At 39.5% G+C, this 22,074-nt stretch overlaps 1 protein-coding gene and 1 pseudogene across 6 annotated transcripts in view; one reads left to right on the plus strand and one right to left on the minus strand.

Annotated features, from left to right (window-relative positions):
• The window catches only part of INVS (inversin), a 167,190-nt gene that overhangs the window by 74,155 nt on the left and 70,961 nt on the right, over positions 1-22,074 (plus strand). For 4 of the 5 annotated variants that reach the window (XM_082696766.1, XM_082696770.1, XM_082696768.1 and 1 more), the window contains 5 exons: positions 5,171-5,344; positions 8,751-8,918; positions 13,616-13,796; positions 16,770-16,879; positions 20,799-20,970. In XM_082696766.1, the coding sequence (XP_082552892.1) occupies positions 5,171-5,344; positions 8,751-8,918; positions 13,616-13,796; positions 16,770-16,879; positions 20,799-20,970 (805 nt within the window). Of the gene's footprint in view, positions 1-3,351; positions 3,465-5,170; positions 5,345-8,750; positions 8,919-13,615; positions 13,797-16,769; positions 16,880-20,798; positions 20,971-22,074 lie in introns of all 5 variants that reach the window. The other variant, XM_082696767.1, reaches the window with a different exon arrangement.
• On the minus strand, positions 956-1,385 carry LOC309847226 (large ribosomal subunit protein eL31 pseudogene; annotated as a pseudogene). The gene has a single exon. The product of its transcript is annotated as a large ribosomal subunit protein eL31 pseudogene (transcript).

Consider the following 22,074-nt stretch of genomic DNA (forward strand, 5'->3'; position numbering starts at 1 on the left):
ATGATGAAAAATGGGAAACATGCTAAATATTCCCTTCAAGAATAAAGACATAGTTATTATCATATGACAAAATACTTTCTCCAGGGAAAATGTGTGAACCAGAGCAACTTGGATAAATCCCAAAAATGCTGCTTTTGAGTAAAAGATGACAAGTGACTCATACATTACTATTTATATAAAGAATGAAAACATGTAAAGCGATACTGTGTAGCTTATGGATACATATGTATAAGAAGCAAGAATAATAATGCATTCATTGAAATGATAAACACCTTTTTGAGGATAGTAGCCTCTAGAAAAGGAGAAAAAGTAATGGAATTGGAGATGAGCACAAAGGGAGTATCAGCCATATCTGTTATATTTTATTTCTTAAAAATAAAATATCTAAAGGAAAATATCAAGGTATTTCACTCAAAACTCCTAAATTATTGTTATTAGGATTAACTGACTATATGCTTTTTCTTTAAAAAGTCCGTTTGAGAGAACTGGACAGACAAAAAAAAAATGTAAGTTTAAAAGTAGCATTTTGGGTTGATTTGTTTCCCAGACTTCTTTCCAGTGCTGTTCTCTGGGTCAGAGAACTTTTTTATCCTCTTTTACCCTTTTAGATATTATAGTCCTTTTCATGCATTTAGGGGAAATCTAAATGTTATAATAATTTTCATTACAGACAAAAGTAGCTCTAGTTAATTATGGGAAGATTAAGATGATGATTATGGCTACCTAACAAAAGAAAACATCTTATTCAGTGTTGCAGAGACATTAGCAAATGTTTTCTCATTTCAGTGGCATAACAGACCTGACCACATTAGGGTTAATGTCCTTTTAGTGACTAAATCAGGTCTTTTCTATAACTTCAGCTCTCTTACTTGTGCTCTCTCCCACCAATTTTCTTTTTCTTTCTTTCTTTTTTTTTTTTTTTTGCAATTTTATACCTTTATTTAACCATCAGTGATTAGTTCTCATCCACATTAACTGTCTATAGATTTTTGAAAGTGGTGACAGGTACGTAGGTATCCAATGTGTAGAGCTGGTTTGGTGAATCTTCATTCTTGTTACGTTTTCTGGATAACTGCACACAGATATGGTATGGAACATTCCTTATTCCTTTGGCCCAGAGAGCTTTGTTGAGCCTGGTGTCAATGTGTACATCTGGAGTTCCCATCTCCTTCAAGGCAAATTTCCGGATCTCTGAGTGCCCAAAGGGCACGCTTCTTGAAACCCACTCCACAGATGCACTTGTAAATGTTAATGGTGTGTTCTCTGGTCACTATCTCGCTAATGGCAGAATGGTCCTTCTTTTCACCACCCTTTTTCGTGGGAACCACTCTGCTGGGCCCTGGTTGGAAAAGTACCACCCATTTTCTTAAGAATATATTCCCCATTAGGGCCCCTGGGTGGCTCAGTTGGTTAGGCATCTGCCTTGGACTCAGGTCATGATCCTGGGGTCCTGGGATCGAGCCTTGAGTGGAGCTCCCTGCTCAATGGGAAGTCTGCTTCTCCCTCTCCATCTACCCCTCCCCCCCAGTTCATGCTCTCTCTCTCTCTCTCAAATAAATAAATAAGATCTTTAAAAAGATAAAGTATATATACTCTCTTCATCTTTTATCTCATTCACTCTTATACTGTTTCCTACTCAGTCAGAAATTATAAAAGCAGGTCCTGAAACAGTATTCACCTCAGGATCAGGTTCTGTGTGCCCCTGAGAGATGGTGCTAAAAGATCTTCCAAATCCTCGTTATTCTTGGATTTAAGAATTAACCGGGAAATTTAAGAATTCTGAATTTCAAGGAATATTGAGGAAACATTTAAGCATTGTGTTTGTTTGTTTTTATATGAGAGGGCTTTGCAGGAGACAGAATTGTCTGTGATGTGGGTCCCCAGAGTCATACAGCCTTCAGAGAGTTATCACATTAGCTTTCTGTCTCAAACTGGTATTTCCCCTTTTCCACTGACACTAGAAATAGTCTCCTGATTTTAGCTCTTAGAATTCTCTCTTCCCTCCGCCCATTCTCAGCATTGAGTTAGCACACCCTGAGCATCTAATAAATGCTTGTTCATGAGACCAGGAAGTTGACCATGGTCCAAATGGATTATAGTGTTTCTAGTCCCAGCATTTGTAGATAAGACCTCTTTTGTGTCTCTGTCCTTTGGAACAGAAGCTGACATCTCCCCAGGGTTCCAGTTGAATTCCTACTGGGTATGCCCTTATTGATCTCATGTCATCATTATCTGTAGGCAGAATATAGGCATCTTTCTCAATGTAAAAAAAAAAAAATTTTTTTTTCAGAAAACCACTACTGATAACATTCCAACTATTTTTATTTGTTCCTAACCTCTCCAGCTGAATTAATCACCAGCTGAAGTGTGTATGCTATGTATAGTCAGATCATTCTATGCTCTCCATCATGAGCCATTCTTGGTTTACTTGATTGGCTACATTTTGTTGCCTCCTCCACACTGGCAGATTGTTCATAATAAAACTAGCAAACATTTACCAAGCATTTGCTTTGTGCACTGTTCAAAGTATTTTACAAGTATGATCTTTATCCTCTCATATGCACAATAATCTCAGGTACTGTTATCCCTGTTTCACAGATGAGGAAGTGGGAGCCCAGGACGATACTTCGTTTCATCTGTAAAACCTTTCCATGTTGCTTCGATGAGGAGCAAAGATAAAATCTGTATCAAAGAGCTTTGTAATAAGTAAAGCTTAGCGTAAACATTTTACTAGGTTGCCTGCTTCAGACAGGGCTCAGTGAGTGTTTTTTGAGTGAATGAATAAATATGGTTACTGAGGGCATGATGTTTTAACAAGCTGAATCCTCAGAACAGTGTAAGCACTGCGTCTGTAAGTCATTAGTCACCCCCACGGACATATTCTTGTTTCTCTCTTTTTCTTCCCTTTTTCCCTAAATTTCAGAATCAAAATGATTGTCTGGTTGAATATCTTTAAAAGGTCATGATGAATTATTCCGTAATATTTGAAATGTTATGCTCAGAAAGGTCGAGCCTTATTTTTTGATAGGAAGTACCATATAGAGATTTGTTTTTGCTGGGGATCATTTCTTTTTTCAAAGAAAAGATGACAAGAGATTTAGAGCAGGGTGCCCTCTTGAGGAAATTTTAGCACCTTACCTCTCAAAAGCTGGCCCTGAGTGCCATGAGAAAGCCAGATGAGTGACACCCAAATAAATAAAACATTCAAAAGTACGAGTAACCGAATACCAGAGATCTGAGAATTAGGATGCTTAACTATTATTATCTGATAAAGCAACATTAAGAATTTTTAAACAAAAAGAAAAACCTCGGGAAGGTATTTTCTTTTCTTTCATTGACTCCATCCTTCAGGTAAGCCCCTCTGTTGTGCCAGGAGCTATGCCAAGCCCAGTGCTCCTCGTCTCTGTCTTCATGACTCTTACAGCTTGTGATGGAGATCGCAGGGAAGGGAAACAAGCAAACATGTATGTAACTACAAACGGAGCAAAAGTACTATGAAGGCGATGGGAAGGTGCTAGAATAAAACATAACAAAACAAGCTCCCACAGTAGGGTGGGCAAGGAAAACCTCCCTGAGAGGAAATAATTGAGCGGGGTCACTTCGCTTTTCGGTCCATTGCCAGTCTGCCCATCTAATATAGACAGCTTGATGGGCACTTGCTTAGCCCCTGATTCTTACCTGTGGCCCAGCCCTTGAGCTGAGTTGAATCCTGTCGCTGCCCCTGTGGGTGAGCAGACAAGTCTTCATCCTTCTGCACCTCATTGTCCCTCTGGCTGATCCCCTTTGCCTAAGACATTTGTCACAATGCAGGGTGTGCTGATTCACTGAAAGATGGCTTCTTACTAACCCTATTAGCCACTCATGGTAGAATATCAATGAGTTATAATGCTAAAAAAACAAACAAACCACATTTCCAACAGTGTTAAGGATGTAGAAGATCTCTGAAGATGAAAAGGACAGATAACCTGACTGCCACTCTGCTTTGAACAGGGAGAGATAAGTAGGCATGAAGGAGGCACAGAACTTGATGCTACTATTGCTATAGTTTGGTCATGTTGAACTTCAGGCTAGGTACCAAGTGAACTAGAGGCTCCAACCAGAATTGGAAATATGGGACTAGATCTCAGGAAGGAGCTCCAAAGGACTACTTTTTGAGGGTTTGGTTCTGTTTCAAAGCGCCCTTACAACACACATGTGCAGTTGACCTGGAGCCCCACCGGTGTGTTTTCTAGTCCCTGTGGCTTAACTACTTTCTCCAGATAGGTTGATTCTACCAAATTGGAGGGTTTAACTGATACGGAGAATGTTGCCTGCAAGGGGACAGCCTGCAGTGACTTTTGGGTGGGTGTTTAGGTGACTGGATGAGTCTGGGACCCAGACTTTTTTTTTTTTTTAATTTATTTTCAGCATAACAGTATTCATTATTTTTGCACCACACCCAGTGCTCCATGCAATCTGTGCCCTCTATAATACCCACCCAGACTTTGAACAAGATGCCTCTGTCTCTGTTGTACCTATACATTGCTCTCTCCAAGAAAACTAACTGCCTGCGCTCTGAACCAGATGACAGTGAACAAAGCATTCAGCCCCTGTGAATCTCACTCCCCTCACCTGTAAATTGGAGTTTTATATCACCACTCATTTCACAAGGTTGTTATACTTTGCATATTAATAATAGGTGATAGATATATTGGTCAGAATGAGCCAAAGCCTACCTCCTTGCTGCTACTAGATAGCAATTTGGAAAATACACCAAAAACCATGAAATGGGCAAACTCCTTTGACCCAGCAAATTGGTCTCTGATCATTTCTTCTTATGAAGAAAACTAAGAAAAACCATGGGGAAATAAAAGTACATTGTAGCATTTTCTAGAAAAGAAAATATTGGAAACAATAATAGAACAGTTTAAAAAAGGGTAATGCTTTAACACAACAAAGCGTTGACCAGCCACTGGGTAAACTGTATGCCCTAGAAAGGGGTCAGAAGGGAAGATGAAAAAGGAAAACAATTGACGGGGTAGTGGAATTGTAAGTATTTTTCCTTTGGTCAATTTATCTGAATATTTTTTACTCGAACGGAATAGTTAAAATATTGAAAACATTTTAAAATTTAGAAAACGTCTCGGCCCCAGACTACATTTCTTCTTCCTGTCTCTTATTTTTCATTTAGGGGAATTATCGTTTCATGAAACTCCTACTCACGCGCAGAGCAAACTGGATGCAAAAGGATCTGGAAGAGATGACCCCCTTGCACTTGACCACCCGGCACAAGAGCCCTAAGTGTCTGGCGCTCCTGCTGAAGTTCACGGCACCTGGAGAAGTGGATACCCAGGATAAGAACAAGGTCAGGGACTGTCAAAATTGGACGCGAATAAGAGCAGCAAGCCAATGCTTCCTTTTAGGATGTAAAACCTCAAGAAGAATTATCACTCATCACTTACTGGAACATTTTCTCGTCTTTGTACCCACCATGGGGTGAAATACTTCACTTAAATTTGGTCCTTTTATCCTCCTACCAGCCACGTGCGGCAGGTAGTATAATCACAGATGGGGAAGATTAAAGTTCTGTCCAAGATCCAAGTGGCAGGACCAGAATTCGACCCAGGCCTACCCTCAGAGCCTACTGTTTGATAGCTAGTAGCGCTAGTTACCGTTGGTGTTAGACTTGTGATGGCCAAATGGCTGGGGGCAACGTAGGAGGCCCATAGTGGTTTAATGGCCTGGGCTTTAGCATCAAACTCCTTGGGTTTCAGTCTAGAAGCCACAGTGGAACCCGTTCTGCACCTTTGGGCAAATTTGCTTAACTCCTCTACGCTTCCGTTTTCTCTTATGTGAAAAGGGAATGACAGGGTTGTTGAAGATAAAGTAAGAGAACACACATAGTGTTTAACACAATGCCCAGATCTCTGATCTTCCCAGCTCTTGACTTTCACCAGCTTGTACAAGCCGGTCACTGTTTCAGTCGACGCTTTCACCGCTCTTTACACGAAAAAAATACGGTGTTTAGTTAGACGAGTGCCGCAGTCCACTTCCTTTCGACCAGGCACTGAATCATGGAGCCTTGCTAACTCCGACGCTCCCACGTACTTAAAACTCTTGGGATTAAAGCCACCGGGTCCACCTCCCTTTATCCCTTGATCCCTTTATTCTCACAGGTTCTTCATGTCATTTTCAGGTTTTGTTTAGCTGTTACGTAACACACCGTTCTGAAATTAACATTGACTTCATTTTGCAGTGACTATAAACTAATATTATTCCTTATTCACAGCATTTGTAGTGCTAATATTTTGCTGAAAAAGCACATTGATAAATCTGCAAAGACCTGTTAATCACTTGCCAAGCCACAGATGTCTTTAGGCTCTAAAATGTTCTCCCCAGTATCTTCTAGGAACTCCCTGCTATCTTCCAGTACTTGTGTACTCTTCTGTTACTGAACAGGGATGGGAAGTTATCCAGTCGGACAGATGGAAAACACATCTGCAAGATCTAGACAGGCATACAGAAGAGAGCAAGACAAAAGCCTAGAGCTGGGATTTTTGAACCATCTAATGGGAAGGATCCACTTTTTGTGTTTTCTTTAAATTTCCAATGCATCACAGACCAATAATTTTATATCATATGTTAAAACTGAACAACAAAAAGAACCCCATGAGACAACACTTCACACCCCTTAGGATGGCTGTTATTACAAACACAGAAAATAACAAGCTTTGACGAAGATGTGGAGAAATCAGAACCCTGTGTTGTGCTGGTAGGAGTATAAAATGACACAGCCACTGTGAAAAACAGTGTGACTATTTCTCAAAAAAAAAAATTAAACATGGAGCTACTCTATGATCCCACATTCTACTTCTGGGCATGTTCCCAGAAGAATCGAAATCGGGAATGTGAACGGTTATTTATACACCCATGTTTATAGCAACATTGTTCACGAGCGGGAAGACGAACACGGCCCAAATGTCCACCGCTGGATGGTTAGAGAAACAAAGTGCAGTACGTGCAATGGAATACTATTCAGCCTTGAAAAGGAATAAAAATCTGATACATGCTACAAAATGGATGAACTTTGAAGTTATTATGCTGAGTGAAAGGCTGGGAGGAGGTGGAAATTAAGTATCACTGTTGAATGGGCTTGGAGTTTCAGTTCAGGAAGATGAAAAAGTTCTGGGGACAGAAGATCCTGCTTGTGGCCCAGCAGTGGGAATGTGCTTGCTACTGAATTGTACATTTAAAAACAGTTGTTACCTACAATTTGCCACAGTAAAAAATAATAATAATAATAATAATAATAATTACTGGAAAAAAATTTTTCAAAGATGAAGAAAATACATCCCGAACTCTGTACTGTTAGAGTCAATGGGTCTTATGTTACATTTCAGCAAATATATTCTGAACAAACATAACATAGCAAAAGAATTACAGAAACAGCATGTGTTTTTTAATCAAAATGTGGATCTAGGGGCCTGAGCAGCTCAGTCGGTAGAGCATCCAACTCTTGATCTCGGGGTAGTGAGTTCAAGCCCCATCTTGGGCATGGAGCCTACTAAAAATATAAATAAAAAGAAGGGAGGGACAGAGGGAGAGAGAAGGGAGGGAGAGAAAAAATGTGGCTATAGGAAATTATTTGCTATTTACATTTGTGACTGTTTTGTTCTGTAATCATTACTACATAAAAAGTAATGAGTAACTCTTCATATTAAATACCTATAGGTACACTTTCCGTGAATACCACTTTTGTTAACATTTAAAGTTCTCAGTGTAGCAAGTGAGCTTGGTTCCTACTGTTTAAATGATCTGATTCTAGACTGAATTGATGCTGCTATTCGTAAGGGATAATGTACAGCAAAACCATTTCTGTTTTCCCTCAGTAACTCTTCTAGTAGGGAAATCTTCCTATGGTTTATTGATGAGAACAGCACAGGGGATTTCAAAGCAATGCCAACAAGTTTAGGATGTTCTTTTTTGTAAAATGAATTTTATTTATGGAACATTTTATTTAATTTTTATTTAGTAAGCCCCATACCCCACATGGGGCTCGAACTCATGACCCTGAGATCAAGAGTTATATGCTCTTCCAACTGAGTCAACCAGGTACCCCATCAAGATGTTCATTTTCAACTTCTATCTAAAATAAAGCAAGTGTTGCTGTATTCTCAACATGTATCTTCACATCAGTAGTAGGTATAAGAATTTATCCTGTAAAATGAGAGTTAAATTTAAATTTATACTTTGATGTAAGAAATGGATTCCAGATCCGTGATTTCCTGTGCATGGAGATCTTCTTTTTGATAGATATTGAAATTCAAAACATTCTATCAAATTCTTAGAGTGCTTGGTGTAATATCAAAATCGCCACTTGCTTTGTTGATAATTATTCATAAACTACTGGGCTGCTTTTCTTTTTCTCAGTATTATTAATCTCATTGATCAGTACCTAATGACCTAAGTGCCTATCGTGATTAAGAGGTCAGATTCCGGACCCAGGCCGCTAGGGTTAAAATCTCAGTTGGAGATTACTACCTTTATGTCCCTGAGCAGATTACCCCTCCTCCTGGGGCTCCATTTTCTCATCAGTCACATGCAACTTCCAGAGTACTAACCTCCCAGAGTTGTCCTGATGGCTGTCGACAGTTACATACATAAAGCTCTTACAACAGTGCCTTGTCACACAATGAAAGCTTGGGAAAAGTTTGTTGTGTTGTTACTGTTACTCTGTTACTATTGTTTTTTGAAGACTCTCAATTTTGCAGCAAACAGCTCTGCACTGGAGTGCTTACTACAACAACCCTGAGCACGTCAAGCTGCTTATCAAGCATGACTCCAACATTGGGATTCCTGATGTGGAAGGCAAGATCCCCCTTCACTGGGCAGCCAACCACAAGGATCCAAGCGCCGTTCATACAGTGCGATGCATTCTGGTGAGTACGGTGGTGCTGCCGGAACTTTCCATGGAACAGTTTTTTATTATGAAATAGCCAATATACAAAAGCAGATACATGACACTCAAATTATGAAGCAAAAGAAATCCAGCAAACATGTGAACCCATCACACAAGAAGTACAACATCTTAGCGCTGCTATTTAAGGTCACAGAATTTCCTGTGTGCCAATTTCTTTTTTTCCTTTTTTCAAACATTTTTAAAAGATTTTATTTATTTATTTATTTGACAGAGAGATACCACAAGTAGGCAGAGAAGCAGGCAGGGGAGTGGGGAGGAAGCAGGCTCCCTGCTGAGCAGACAGCCCGATTCGGGGCTCAATCCCAGGACCCTGAGATCATGACCTGAGCCAAAGGCAGAGGCTTAACCCACCAAGCCACCCAGGCGCCCTTAATTTCTTTTTTTAAAGATTTACTTAATTATTTGACAGAGGGAGAGAGAGAGAGAGAGAGCAGGGAGTAAGGGGGCAGAGGGTGAGGGAGAAAGTGTCCCACACAGACTCCATGCTGAGCGCAGAGCCCCACTGGAGCTCACTCTCAAGGACCTGAGCTGAAACCAAGTCAGACACCACCCACTGCACCACGCAGGCGCCCCTCCTGTGTGCCAGGTTCCAAACATTCTCTTCCTTGGGCCTTGCTTGCCCTGTTCCCCATCAACCACTTCCCTGAATTTGTGTTCATCATCCCCCAACTTTGTTTCATACTTGTGCTAATTAAATACTGCATGGAGATAGCATTTGTAAAATACTCGTAAGATATAAAGAATATGGAAACCACAAATAGTCATGTACTCATCCCTGAGTTTTGGTTTTTGTTTTTGTTTTTGAGAGAGAGTGAGCATATGCATGGGGAGCAGGGAAAGGGCAGAGGAGCTTAAGGAGCTCCATGCTGGGTGTGGAGCCTGACGCAGGGCTCGATCTCACGACCCTAGATCATGACCTGAGCCAAAATCAAGAATCCCATGCTTAACTGACTGAGCCACCCAGTCGCCCCACATCTCTGAGTTTAAGAGTGAATACATTTCTGTTACCTTTGAAGCTTCCTGGGTACCTCCCAGCACCATTCTATTCTCCCCTTTCTGAGAGTCAGCCACTATCCTCAATTCCATGTTTATCATTCCTGATTTTCATTGTAGTTTTACCACATATATTCATATCCCGAAACAATATATCGTTTCATTTTGAATGTTTTTGACTTTTGTATACATGGAATCACATTGAATGTATTCTTTTGCAACATGCTTTTCTTGCTCAGTATTAGGCTGGTGATTTCATCTATGCTGTGTATAACTAATATATCTTTTTTACTGTTACATAGTATTCCATTCTATGAATAAGGCACACATTATTCAGTTATTCATAGATCTTTGGAACTATTTCTGGTTCTTTGCTATTTAAAAATAGTGCTGCTTTGGAGCACGTGGGTGACTCAGTGGGTGAAGTGTGGGATTCATTGATTTTGGCTCAGGTTATGATCTCAGGGTGGTAAGATCGAGCCCCTAGAGTGACTCTGCACTCCGCAGGGAGCCTGCTTGTAGATTCTCTCCCTCTGCCCCTTCCCACACCAGCATGGACTCTCTCCTCCTCTCTCTCAAATAAATAAATCGGTTTTTAAAAAAAATAGTGCTGCCTTGAACTTTTTTTATTAATAATTTTTTATTTTTTATAAACATATAATATATTTTTATCCCTCGGGGTACAGGTAAGTGAATCAGCAGGTTTACACACTTCACAGCACTCACCATATGAACTTTTTTTTTTTTTTTTTTGAGTGAGTCTATAGCCAGCATGGGGCTTGAACTCATGACCCTGAGATCAAGCTTTGCATACTCTACTGACTGAGCGAGCCATTTGCCCCTGAACTTTTTTTATATGTAATTGGTTATTGCAGGTGAATAGAAATGCAGTTGATATTTTTTATTCATTAGCATATGCATCTAATAAGCTTGCTATACTTTTTATTAATTTTGAATTTTTTTTTTAAGATTTTATTTATTTATTTGACAGACAGAGATCACAAGTAGGCGGGGGGTGGGGGGAGCAGGCTTCCCACTGAGCAGAGAGCCTGATGCCAGGCTCGACCCCAGGACCTTGGGGATATGACCTGAGCCGAAGGCAGAGGCTTTAATCCACTGAGCCACCCAGGCGCCCCTAATTTTGAATTTTTATCAGTGGACTCTTTGAGCTTTCTAATCACTCCTTAGATTCCAGCTTACAAGCTATGGTAGTCTAATATTTAGCCCTATCCATTTATAACACACAAATTTGACTTTAAAAGATACAGTTATTTTGTATATGCACTGATTACTTCTCAACTCTTTTAGGCTATTATTTTGCTTCTTTTTGCCTTTCATTGTTCCTCTGGAAGAGTCTGTTATTGGTCTAATTGTCTTACTTTACAATGATCTATCTTTTCTCTCAGACCACTTTTATATTCTTCTCTGTGTGGTATCCTGCAGTCTCACTACAGTGTGGCTTGGGATGGGGCTTTTTTTTTTTTTTTTTTTTTGGTCCTGTTTTCTGTATACGCTGCATGTCAGTTCTGGAAAATATATAGCTATTATCTCTAAATATTCTCTCTCTTTCATTCTCTATACCCCTGCCTTTAGGGTCCCAGTTACACGTATTTTAGACCTTTTCATTTATCATCCGTGTCTCCTGTCTTCTATAATCACACTCTCCTCTCTCTTGCTGTGCTCTGGATTAGGACCGCAGATGTGCCTTCCTGTTGACCAAGCCTTCCCTCCACGGAGTCCACTCCCTTGTTTGTCTTCTTCATTGGGCCTCTAACCCTAGTGATTATATTGTTAAATCTACAAGTTCTACCTGGGGGGCGCCTGGGGGAATCAGTCACTTAAGCGCCTGCCTTCGGCTCAGGTCCCCAGGCTCCTAGGATCAAGCCCAGCATCAAGATTCCCTGCTCAGCGGGGGGCCTGCTTCTCCCTCTCCCTCTGTCTGCTGCCTCTCCCCCTGTTTGTGGCTTCCTCTCACTCTGTCACATAAATACAATCTTTAAAAAAATTTTAAAACTAAAAGGTTTCCTTGTTTTGTTTTTCTCATGTCTGCCTCGTCTTTTTGATAGTTTTTGTTCCTTGTTCACCTTTTATTTCATTTTTTATTTTCTTCCATGCTTTTTAGATAGTTATTTTATATTCTTTATGTGTCAGTCTCATTATCTGAAATCCTTAGAGAGTACTTGTCACTCATAATATCTTATTTCCTCACAGATTTGGCTTCCTCCTCCCCCTTATAAACACATCTTAGTCCTTGGGAGACCCAAAGGTCCAAAATACCACCATGGTAAAATTATGCATCTCTTTTTTGAGGTGTTTATAATACCTTACATGCACAGATTTTTTTTTCTTTAACTGGGAGCTGATTTATTTAGATAAATGACTCCACTTCATTTTGCTATTAGGCCCTCTGAACTATTCTTTATATATATATACATATATATCTATGTATATATATATAATTTTTTACTTTCATGCACCGATTTTATAAAATAGGGTGACTGTACAGGCAGCTCTAAACCTGGAGTGGCCCTTTGGAGAGTTCTCACATTGGGGCAGGACCTCTTGGCTTTGCATATGACCTGATCTGGGCAGGAATACGACCTTGTGGGCGGCAGCCGTCTCTAGCTGAAGCAGCCGCAGAGCTCTCCTCTGCCTGCAGCACTCATAGAGGCTGGGGAAGAAGCCCTTTATTCTCGAAAGGGGACCTAACCAGTGGCTACAAAGACCTCACAGAAAAAAACGAGTAAATGTGAACTGTCGATTTAAACAGGACAGCCTATAAACATATGATAAATCCCAACCTCATTCATAAAACAAATACAGATTAAAACATCAGCAAAATGCTTTCCACACCTACAAGGGAAGCAATGTAGTAAGCTTGATATAATACCAAGGGGTGAATTTGTGCCGGCATGTTGCCAGCATGTGGGGAGATAAAAACTTTTACACATTGTCATGGATGTGTTAATGAGGGTAACCATTTGGAGAGCAGTTTAATAATACCTAGCTGAAAATATAAATATCCTCCTTCTACCCAGCAATTCCCCTGCTAGGTGTCTGGGCTAGAGAAAAATCTCACACGTGGGCTACAGGGAGACCTGTAAAGAAAGCATGTTCAATGCAGCGTTATTGTTAATAATGGAAAAATGTAAATAACCTAACTGTCCTTCAGTAGGAGAAGGGGTAATTAAGTTGTGGTTTAACAAATGAACTAGTATCAACATAAATACCCAGAAGTATAGCATTGAAAGAAAAAATTGCCAAAAGATATACAGAGTATAAATTCAAAGGTATAAATATTGAAAGCACACATACATAAATAACGTATTGTTATGGATGTACAGATATATAACAGAAGTACAAAACATGCAGCTTCAGCTGAACCCATAGCATATAGCATATAGCATATCTTAGACAAGATATTGACAACTGTTTAATCTGGATAATCAGTACTGGTGTTTATTGTTTCTTTTCTGCATTTTTTTAGGGTTAAACATTACCAGTTCTTAAAGATTTAGAATGTATGCTTTTTTTCTTGAATTTTACCACTTTGTGCTAAGAGAGAATATACAAGTTTAGAAAATCACCCAGTTACTACATATGTCCAGTGTGATTTATTGAGGATTCCATATGTGTCTAACATCTCCGATTCCTTAAAAATAGGATGCTGCTCCCACGGAGTCTTTACTGAACTGGCAAGACTACGAGGGTCGGACCCCCCTTCACTTTGCAGTCGCTGATGGGAATGTGACAGTGGTTGATGTCTTGACCTCCTATGAAAGCTGCAATATAACATCTTATGATAACTTATTTCGAACCCCACTTCACTGGGCAGCTTTGCTAGGTGAGTTAACTGTGAATCAAAGGATCAACGGTAAGAGGAACTACACGAATACAAGAAACTTTGCATGGCTTCCCTTACCCCATCAGCTCCCATCTCCCATTTAATTATTTTAATTTTCAGTTGATATGCAGCATCTCATACTTAAATCTCTCTGTTTTATGCTTAAACTTTAGGACTACAGATACATTCTCTGTTATATGTTGGTTTTAATTTCAACATAATGTCTTAACATGTTTTCATTTGTATTTTAAAAGGAACGCACATTTGAGTGCCTGGGTGGCTCAGTCAGTTAAGCATCTGCCTTTGGCTCAGGTCATGATCCCAGGGTCCTGGGATCGAGCCCCACACTGGACTCCTTGCTCTGCAGGGAGCCTGCTTCTCCCTCTGCCTGCCAGTCCCCTTGCTTGTGCGCGCTCTCTCTCTTTCTCTCTCACTCTCTGTCAAATAAATAAATAATAAAATAAAATAAAAGTCATCCGCATTCATCAACAAATGTCAATATAAAATAATCTTCTCTTCATATTCAATGCCTATGTGTTTAAGAAGGGACTTTAATTTTATGTTTGTAAAAATACTATAATATGTTATTTGTTTTCTTCATATTTTCCCAGTAAGCCTTTTACTTAACCTTTTTGGGTCTCTCTCTGTCACATGAAAGAGTGTAAATGTGATTTTGCAGGGGACACAGTCTGAGAGCCTTTCTCTTTTAGTGAAGGAGATTTAGCCGTTAATAGTCACTGTTATGAGCGCCTGGGTGGCTCAGTTGGTTAAGCAACTGCCTTCGGCTCAGGTCATGATCCTGGAGTCCCATAGAATGGAGTCCTGCATGGGGCTCCCTGCTCAGTGGGAGTCTGCTTCTCCCTCGGCCTCTCCCCCGACTTGTCTTGTACTCTTAACTCTCTCTCTCTTTTTCATTCTCTCCCTTTCAAATAAATAAAGTCTTAAAAAAAAAAAAAAAAAAAAAACACCCTCACTGTTATAAGTGAGTATACTTTTTTGAGTATTTTGAGTATTTTTGGTGCTTTTTGAGTATTATTGGTGGGTTTTTTTCCTCTTAATTTGGGTCCCCCCCCAAAACTTCCTTTGTTTTCTGCCTTTTGGTATATAGATTAGGTTTGTTGTTCTTTAGTTTTGAATCGCCTATTGTTTTAGGAGGCTTTTATTTTTTTATATATTTTTTTTTATTTATTTAAAGAGGCTGCAAGCTCTTCCAGAGACTTGAGGTTTTGTTGTTATTGTTGTTTTAAGATTTTATTTATTTATTTGACAGAGACATAGTGCGAGAGGGAACACAAACAGAGGGAGTGGGAGAGGAGGAAGCAGGCTTCCAGCCAAGCAGGGAGCCCAATGTGGGGCTCAATCCCAGGACCCTGGGATCATGACCTGAGCCGAAGGCAGACACTTAACGACTGAGCCACCCAGGTGTCCCTAGGAGGGTTTTTAGATTCTACTTTAAAATTCATCAAAAACTTTTAAAAACCTGAGTTTTTGTGTTAAAAGCAAAAGTACATCTACTGATTTCCACTTAGCACCCTTTTCCTTATCATTTTTTTAGTACTTGTTAATATAATCTGAAGTTTTTCCCAGTTATTATTATGGAGTTAGTTTTTAGATTACACACTGTATCTTTCTAAAATACTTTTGCATTTGCATTCAGTTTTATTGTCAGATTTAAAATTATTATTTAGATCTCATTTCAATATGCAGTGTCATCTCCTCTTTCTTTTCCTTGGCATCCTAAGAGGACTTCCCAAATTTGTCTCCATATCAGTACCTTGACTTCGTTCTTTAAGTACTGCTTTCTTTCTGCCCATCATCGATTGTATTTTAGGTTGTATTTTGATTTCCTTCTCTCATCCAAATTTCTTTGTATCTCGACTTATTTCCTTTTCCCCACCTTCCATCACCTTTTCATTTCGGATTATGTCCTTTTTAGGATATCCTGTTTCATTTCATAGAGCCCATCTCTTTGCACAAGTCAAGGATGCCAGATGGTTTCCTGAAATTTTCCTCTGGATCCTTCTCTCGATCATCTTCTGAGGTACACGCTTCATCTTTGCAATGATGTTCCTTTTTCCCTGCCCCATAGTGTGTTTTTATATGACCTTTACTGAATTTTTCTTTTCACCTTTCCAACAAGATGGCATGTGTCCCAATAGCCTGCCTGTGGTCCTCCTCTTTGCCCATCTCCAGGAATCACAGCTCAAATCATGTGTGGGAGCCGGTCGAGGAGCATGACTCCCCCTCAGATTCCCTTTTTCTGCCTGGTTTTCATGCAGTGCGTCCTTGTTCTGCTGATGGAATCTTCATCGCCCAGGTCCCTACTGGGCTGAGGCAGTAGAATGCCTGAAATTTAGGTTTCCCAAATCTGCTATTTTCGGGTTTGTTCATTCTTTGATCCTCCCTACAGCCCCTCACTTGTGGAAACCACAACCTCTTGAATGAATACACCCCGGGCTGTTTCCTCTGCCACCACCTCATCATTCCTGCCACGTGCTTCCTTGGACTTGAAATCACTGCCTAGATGTGAAAAAAGTGGAGGGGGGAGGGGAGAAGGGGTTGGGAGGAGGCGGCAGAGATCACAGGAGAATGTATGGTAGCGCATCCTCCTGAACCTCGGAAGAGAACAGTGGCACGGTACAACCTGGAAACTGGGGACAGTGACGGCTGCCAGGGGCCGGCTTCCCACCTTTTCTGTGCGCAGTGTCGTAAGGTGAAGCCACGAAATGCACTGAGCTGATACCTGGTGCAGCTTCTCCTCACTCTAGCAATTATAATGATTGTCATTTCCTTTCTGATTGAAGCATTAAGATTTTAGTGTTGTGTTTGCCTTTGTTCTACGTTAGCATAGTATTTTAGTGAGAAGTTAGAAGAGGCTGTACTAGGGGCTGCTATTCAGAAAATTTCCCTTTAAAGAGATTATAAATTAAGTGGTCCTTTAACGTGCTCAGTCCTTGTTGTGTCTGCTCTCAGGCCACGCACAGATCGTCCATCTCCTTTTAGAAAGAAATAAGTCTGGAACCATCCCATCGGACAGCCAAGGAGCAACACCCTTGCACTATGCAGCTCAGAGTAACTTTGCCGTAAGTAAAACATGACAGTTCTCTTTGTTCTTAATTAAGTTTTTATTCGGACACCGTTCTAGATTCGTACACAGCCGTAAGAAATAAAACAACGAGATTCCATGTACCCGTCACCCGGTTTACCCCTATGGGAACATCTTGCAAAAGTATGAAACAGTATCATAAACAGGAAATTGGCATCCCTACAATCCACTGATCTTATCCAAATCTCAGTTTTGCACGTACTCATTTCTGTGTTTGTGTCCCAATTATATCTTAACAGTTGCTCACACCGTTAACTCTGGCTGAGATGCAAGGGTTAGTCTTCCTCTTTGTAAAGTTGTTAGTCATAGGAAATTGTAAGACCGTTTTATATTGGCTGTTCAGTGTAACATTTTGTTCTGTGTAAGTATATTTCCATTTCTGGTTAATTTTATGGCACTAACATTTTACATGCGCTGTGTTCAGCTCTCTGTAATTGTCCTGAAAGCAATATGGCAAAGCCTTAGAACGGGTCCCACCTTGCCTGGTGCCCTGACTCTCCTCTTGGCCGGCTGGATGGCCTGGCCCAAGGTTTTTTACCTCTCCAGTCTCAGTTTCTTCATATGTAAGATGAGGATAATTATATCTTTTCCTTCAGGATTGTTGTAAGAATTACAGAAAATTTGTGACCAGTGCCTAGTGTAGTTCTTGGTACAGATCAGGTATGCAAGAAATGCCATGCATTCTCACTATTGCTAGTGCTAATAATTTTATACATTATACAGCTGAGAAAGCAAAAATATGAATTATTATTTCCAAAGATACTGAATATGGCTAATTCTTCCCTTGCCACCCCTTATGTAGTTTACAGAGCATTTTCTAATGCATTATGTCATTGCTTCTAGCCAGCAATATGTAATGGCTAGGCTGCTTCAGCTCTCTGAGTAAGTGGCCACCAAGAACTACAGACTCACCCAAAGACGCACACGTCAAAACAGTCCGAGTTGATTCTATGCCTCTGTGTGGGTGTGTGCAGTGAAAACTTTGGTTTCATTAAATTATAAGAATGCTGTCATCAGCAGAGCATAATTGCATCTTCCTGACCTCCCCAATGCATCACTGAATACGTCAAATACTCAGATTGCTAAAATATCTTATTTTCCCAACTTTCTTTCTCTCTGGTACCCTAGAGCAACCTTCCTTCTTGACATTTCTAAAACTTTATCACCCAGACTTCTGGTAAACCATTTTCTTCTACTGTCTCCCATCATTCTATTATATCAGACCCTTTCTTGCTCCAGATAGATAAGAAATTCACTGGCCCACCCTCATCAACCTGTGGAAATCAGAATTCAATTCATACCTCAATACAAGCCAGCGAGAGGACGTGGTTTCCCTAATTTACAGAGAAAGAAGCCAACGTTTCAAGAGATTAATTGACTTGCCCAAGATCTTGAATTCAAGTCTTAGGCTCCAAATTTAACACATGCACAGATACTAGCAATTAAGTGACTAAGGCTGTTGGGAGTAAAAAGGAATGACAGAACATTATGGATGTTTATTCAAAAAAATACTTGCTCTGTATAATCTGCCGACTACAGAGATGATTTTTTTCAGTAATTCTGCAAATCTTCTAAGCTCAGTTTCAAGTCCCTTGATCTTCTTGGACTCTGTTCACTCTCAAGAGGCTACAATTCCCTGTTAAGAAAACAGCAACAACGAGACCCACAAAAACTTCTGCAAACACTCATCGTTAAGAAAACATACCCAACAAGGGGTGCCTGGGTGGCTCATTGGGTTAAAGCCTCTGCCTTTGGCTCAGGTCATGATCCCAGGGTCCTGGGATGGAGCCCTGCATCGGGCTCTCTGCTCAGCAGGGAGCCTGCTTCCTCTTCTCTCTCTGCCTGTCTCTCTGCCTACTTGTGATCTCTGTCAAATAAATAAATAAAATCATTAAAAAAAAGAAAATATACCCAATTAAAAAAATTTACAAATTAGTAAAAAGCAAACAAACCAGAACATTACCAACTTTTTACAAATATAACTTATTATTTCTTTTTTTTTTAAAGATTTTATTTATTTATTTGACAGAGCGAGATCACAAGTAGGCAGAGAGGCAGGCAAAGAGAGGGAGGAGGAAGCAGGCTCCCTGCCAAGCAGAGAGCCCGATATGGGACTTGATCCCAGGATCCTGAGATCATGACCTGAGCCAAAGGCAGAGGCTTAACCCACTGAGCCACCCAGGCGCCCTATTATTTCTTAAATTATGATAACGTTTCTATCATAATCAACAAGTCCAATGTAGTGGATACTCTTAGTTATCAGCTTCTAAAATCCATGTGTTTATTCGAATTTAGCATGTACTAGGCATATACCCTAGATCCCAGGAGCATGTCATTGTAATGCCTCTGCAGCTCAACAATGAGTTTTAAGACTAGGAAGCAGTGTGTACAGTGGAAATTGTGCTGTGACTGAGCTCTGAGTTTTACTCCTATCTCTGCCACCGATGTTTGTATGACCTTGAACCTAAATTTCTTCATCTGGAAAAAGAAGGGTTGCATGAGGCGAGTCCTTGAATTTCTTCCTGCTTTAGAGTACTGAGCACCAACATTTGACATGTTTTTGGCCAGTTCACAGCATCCAGAATTTTCCTTTTTCTGAAAGAAAGCAGGAGCTCTATCCAAGCAGGAGTTACTATGATCACCCTAAAAGTTTGTAAGCATCTGAGGCTCAAGGAAGGAAACAATTTAAAATGCTGTGAATATTAGCCGCCATTAAAACTGTTAGGCACTCTTATCAACGATAGCCAAATTTCACAAAGAGCCCAAAGTGTCTATCGACTGATGAATGGATAAAGGAGATGAGGCATACATGTGACAGAGCATTACTGAGCCATGAAAAAGGATGAGATCTTGCCTTTTGCAACAACATGGATGGAGCCAAACAGTATTATGCTAAGTGAGATAAGACAGTCAAAGAAAGACAGATATCATATGATTTCACTCATGTGTAGAATTTAAGAAAGAAAACAGATGAACATAAGGGAAAAAAAGAGAGAGAGAGGCAAACCATAAAACAGACTCTTCACTATAAAGAATAAGCTGAGGGTTGCCAGAGGTGAGGTGGGGAGTTGGATGGGCTAAATGGGTTGATTGGGGTTAAGGAGGGCACTTGTGATGACTAACGGGTGTTGTATACAAATGATGAGTCACTAAATTCTACTGAAACTAATATACTATATGTTAACTAGCTGGAATGCAAATAAAAACTTGGAACTAAAAAACAAAATAAGACAACAAAATTGTCAGGTACTATTAGAATTACTGTGGGTCCTAATTTTTGTGTGATTCCATAGAGGAAGGACCTTGTATACAGGAATTGCTAAATAAATATTTGTTTAAATGAATTGAACACTGCATTTCTCAGTAGTCAATCATCGTTATTAACAATAATGCAATAAATGCATTAAATAAATAGTTAAATTTATAATAATGTAATAAATGCATTAAATATTTTTTACATTATAGTAACAAAACCACGAGAGAATGTATTAACCTCCTCTATAGGCATGGCTGAGTATACAGGTCTCTGCATGGAATGTCCAAGAAAACCTATAGTTTATTGTTGCTTATGACACTGAATACTTGTTAGTCTTTTAACTGTCATAAAATTTTAAAATTTGATTGGGGATGATCATTCTCAATTATGAGGATGTTGAATTAGGGTGTTAGGTTATGTGTTTGAGACGCATGGAAACTAATACTAATATACAAAGAAAGAGGATTGTTACTTTCAATGGAAATTGTAGTTTCATTATTCATAAAAAGATAATTTCATTTGATTCAAAAGCAGGGAAAAATATTTTGTGTCTTAGTGGAAGTCACATATACCACTAGCTTTATAAACATAGAAAATGCCACCCTCTTGTCTCAATTTTTTTAATGAAGTTTTCTTACAGGAAACAGTTAAAGTATTTTTAAAACATCCTTCAGTGAAAGATGATTCAGACCTCGAAGGAAGAACATCCTTTATGTGGGCTGCTGGAAAAGGCAGTGATGATGTCCTTAGGACTATGCTGAGTTTAAAATCTGACATTGATATTAACATGGCAGACAAGTATGGAGGTACAGGTAAGAACCGGCAGACGCTTTTGGTTTGCTTTCTTTCGGGTTCCAAAGTGGATAGGTGCCCTAAAACTTTACAGTAGTGCCTAAAATCAGTAGTGCCTGAAATCATTGTTCCTGTTCTAATATTGTTTAACTTGCAATTGTACTTGTTAAGTTGCAGCTATCAGGATATCACTCCAAAGGTTTTATTTCCTCCAAGTTCGATAGCTAAATTTAACTTGTGTTTCCACCAGATGAATGGTGGCATTTGGTTTAAAACTCTGGTTGCTCCTGGTTGTTATATGCAACTGATGAATCACAAAACTCTACCTCTGAAAATAATAATATGATATATGTTAATTAATTTATTTTAAATAAAAAATTTTAAAAAACAAAAACAAAATCTCTGCTTGCTCTTGGGATGCCTGGGTGGCTCAGTCGGTTAAGCATCTGACTTTTGGTTTTACCAGAGGTCATGATCTCAAGATCCTGGGATCAAGCCCTGCATTAGGCTTCCCATGGAGATTCTTTCTCTCTCCCTCCCTCAACTTGCTCTTTCTCTCTCTCTCTCTTTTTAAAATAGATAAATAAATCTTTTTAAAAAATAAAACTCTCAATACTCCTTAGACATGATTATAGGAACTCTTCTTATTTATCTTTGTGTAAAAAAAACCATAAGCCTGTACTTAAAACTATGTATATTTAGTAGTTATCGATTATATTTTCAAAAATGTAGAATCATATTTTAAGGAATAACATATCTAAGTATGTTCTCACCATTCTCATTTAATGTGCTCTTTTCTCAGATCTGAAGAACGTTCCTTCTTCCCAAATCTCCCATTTTAGAGATGAGCCCCCATGACTCTTGAAGCTTCATAGCTTCGCATTAGATTTGCATCAAAGGCTCTCATAGATGCTTCTTTCTTTCTTTTTCTAATAAGAGAGCACTTTGTGCATTGGTTAATAAGGTATGAATTTTTTAGCTTTCATTGTCAACTTGGAAGTCCCTACCTCATATCCTAATTGCAAGTCTGAAAAAGAAAGACGATCACACAACGATAGCACAACAATACAGAACAGAATAAAAACTCAGCATCAAGCTTCTCGGTGTTATGTTTTTGTATTTGT

Source organism: Mustela nivalis, assembly GCF_964662115.1.
Source record: "Mustela nivalis genome assembly, chromosome: 13".
In the NCBI taxonomy this organism is placed as follows: Eukaryota; Metazoa; Chordata; class Mammalia; order Carnivora; family Mustelidae; genus Mustela; species Mustela nivalis.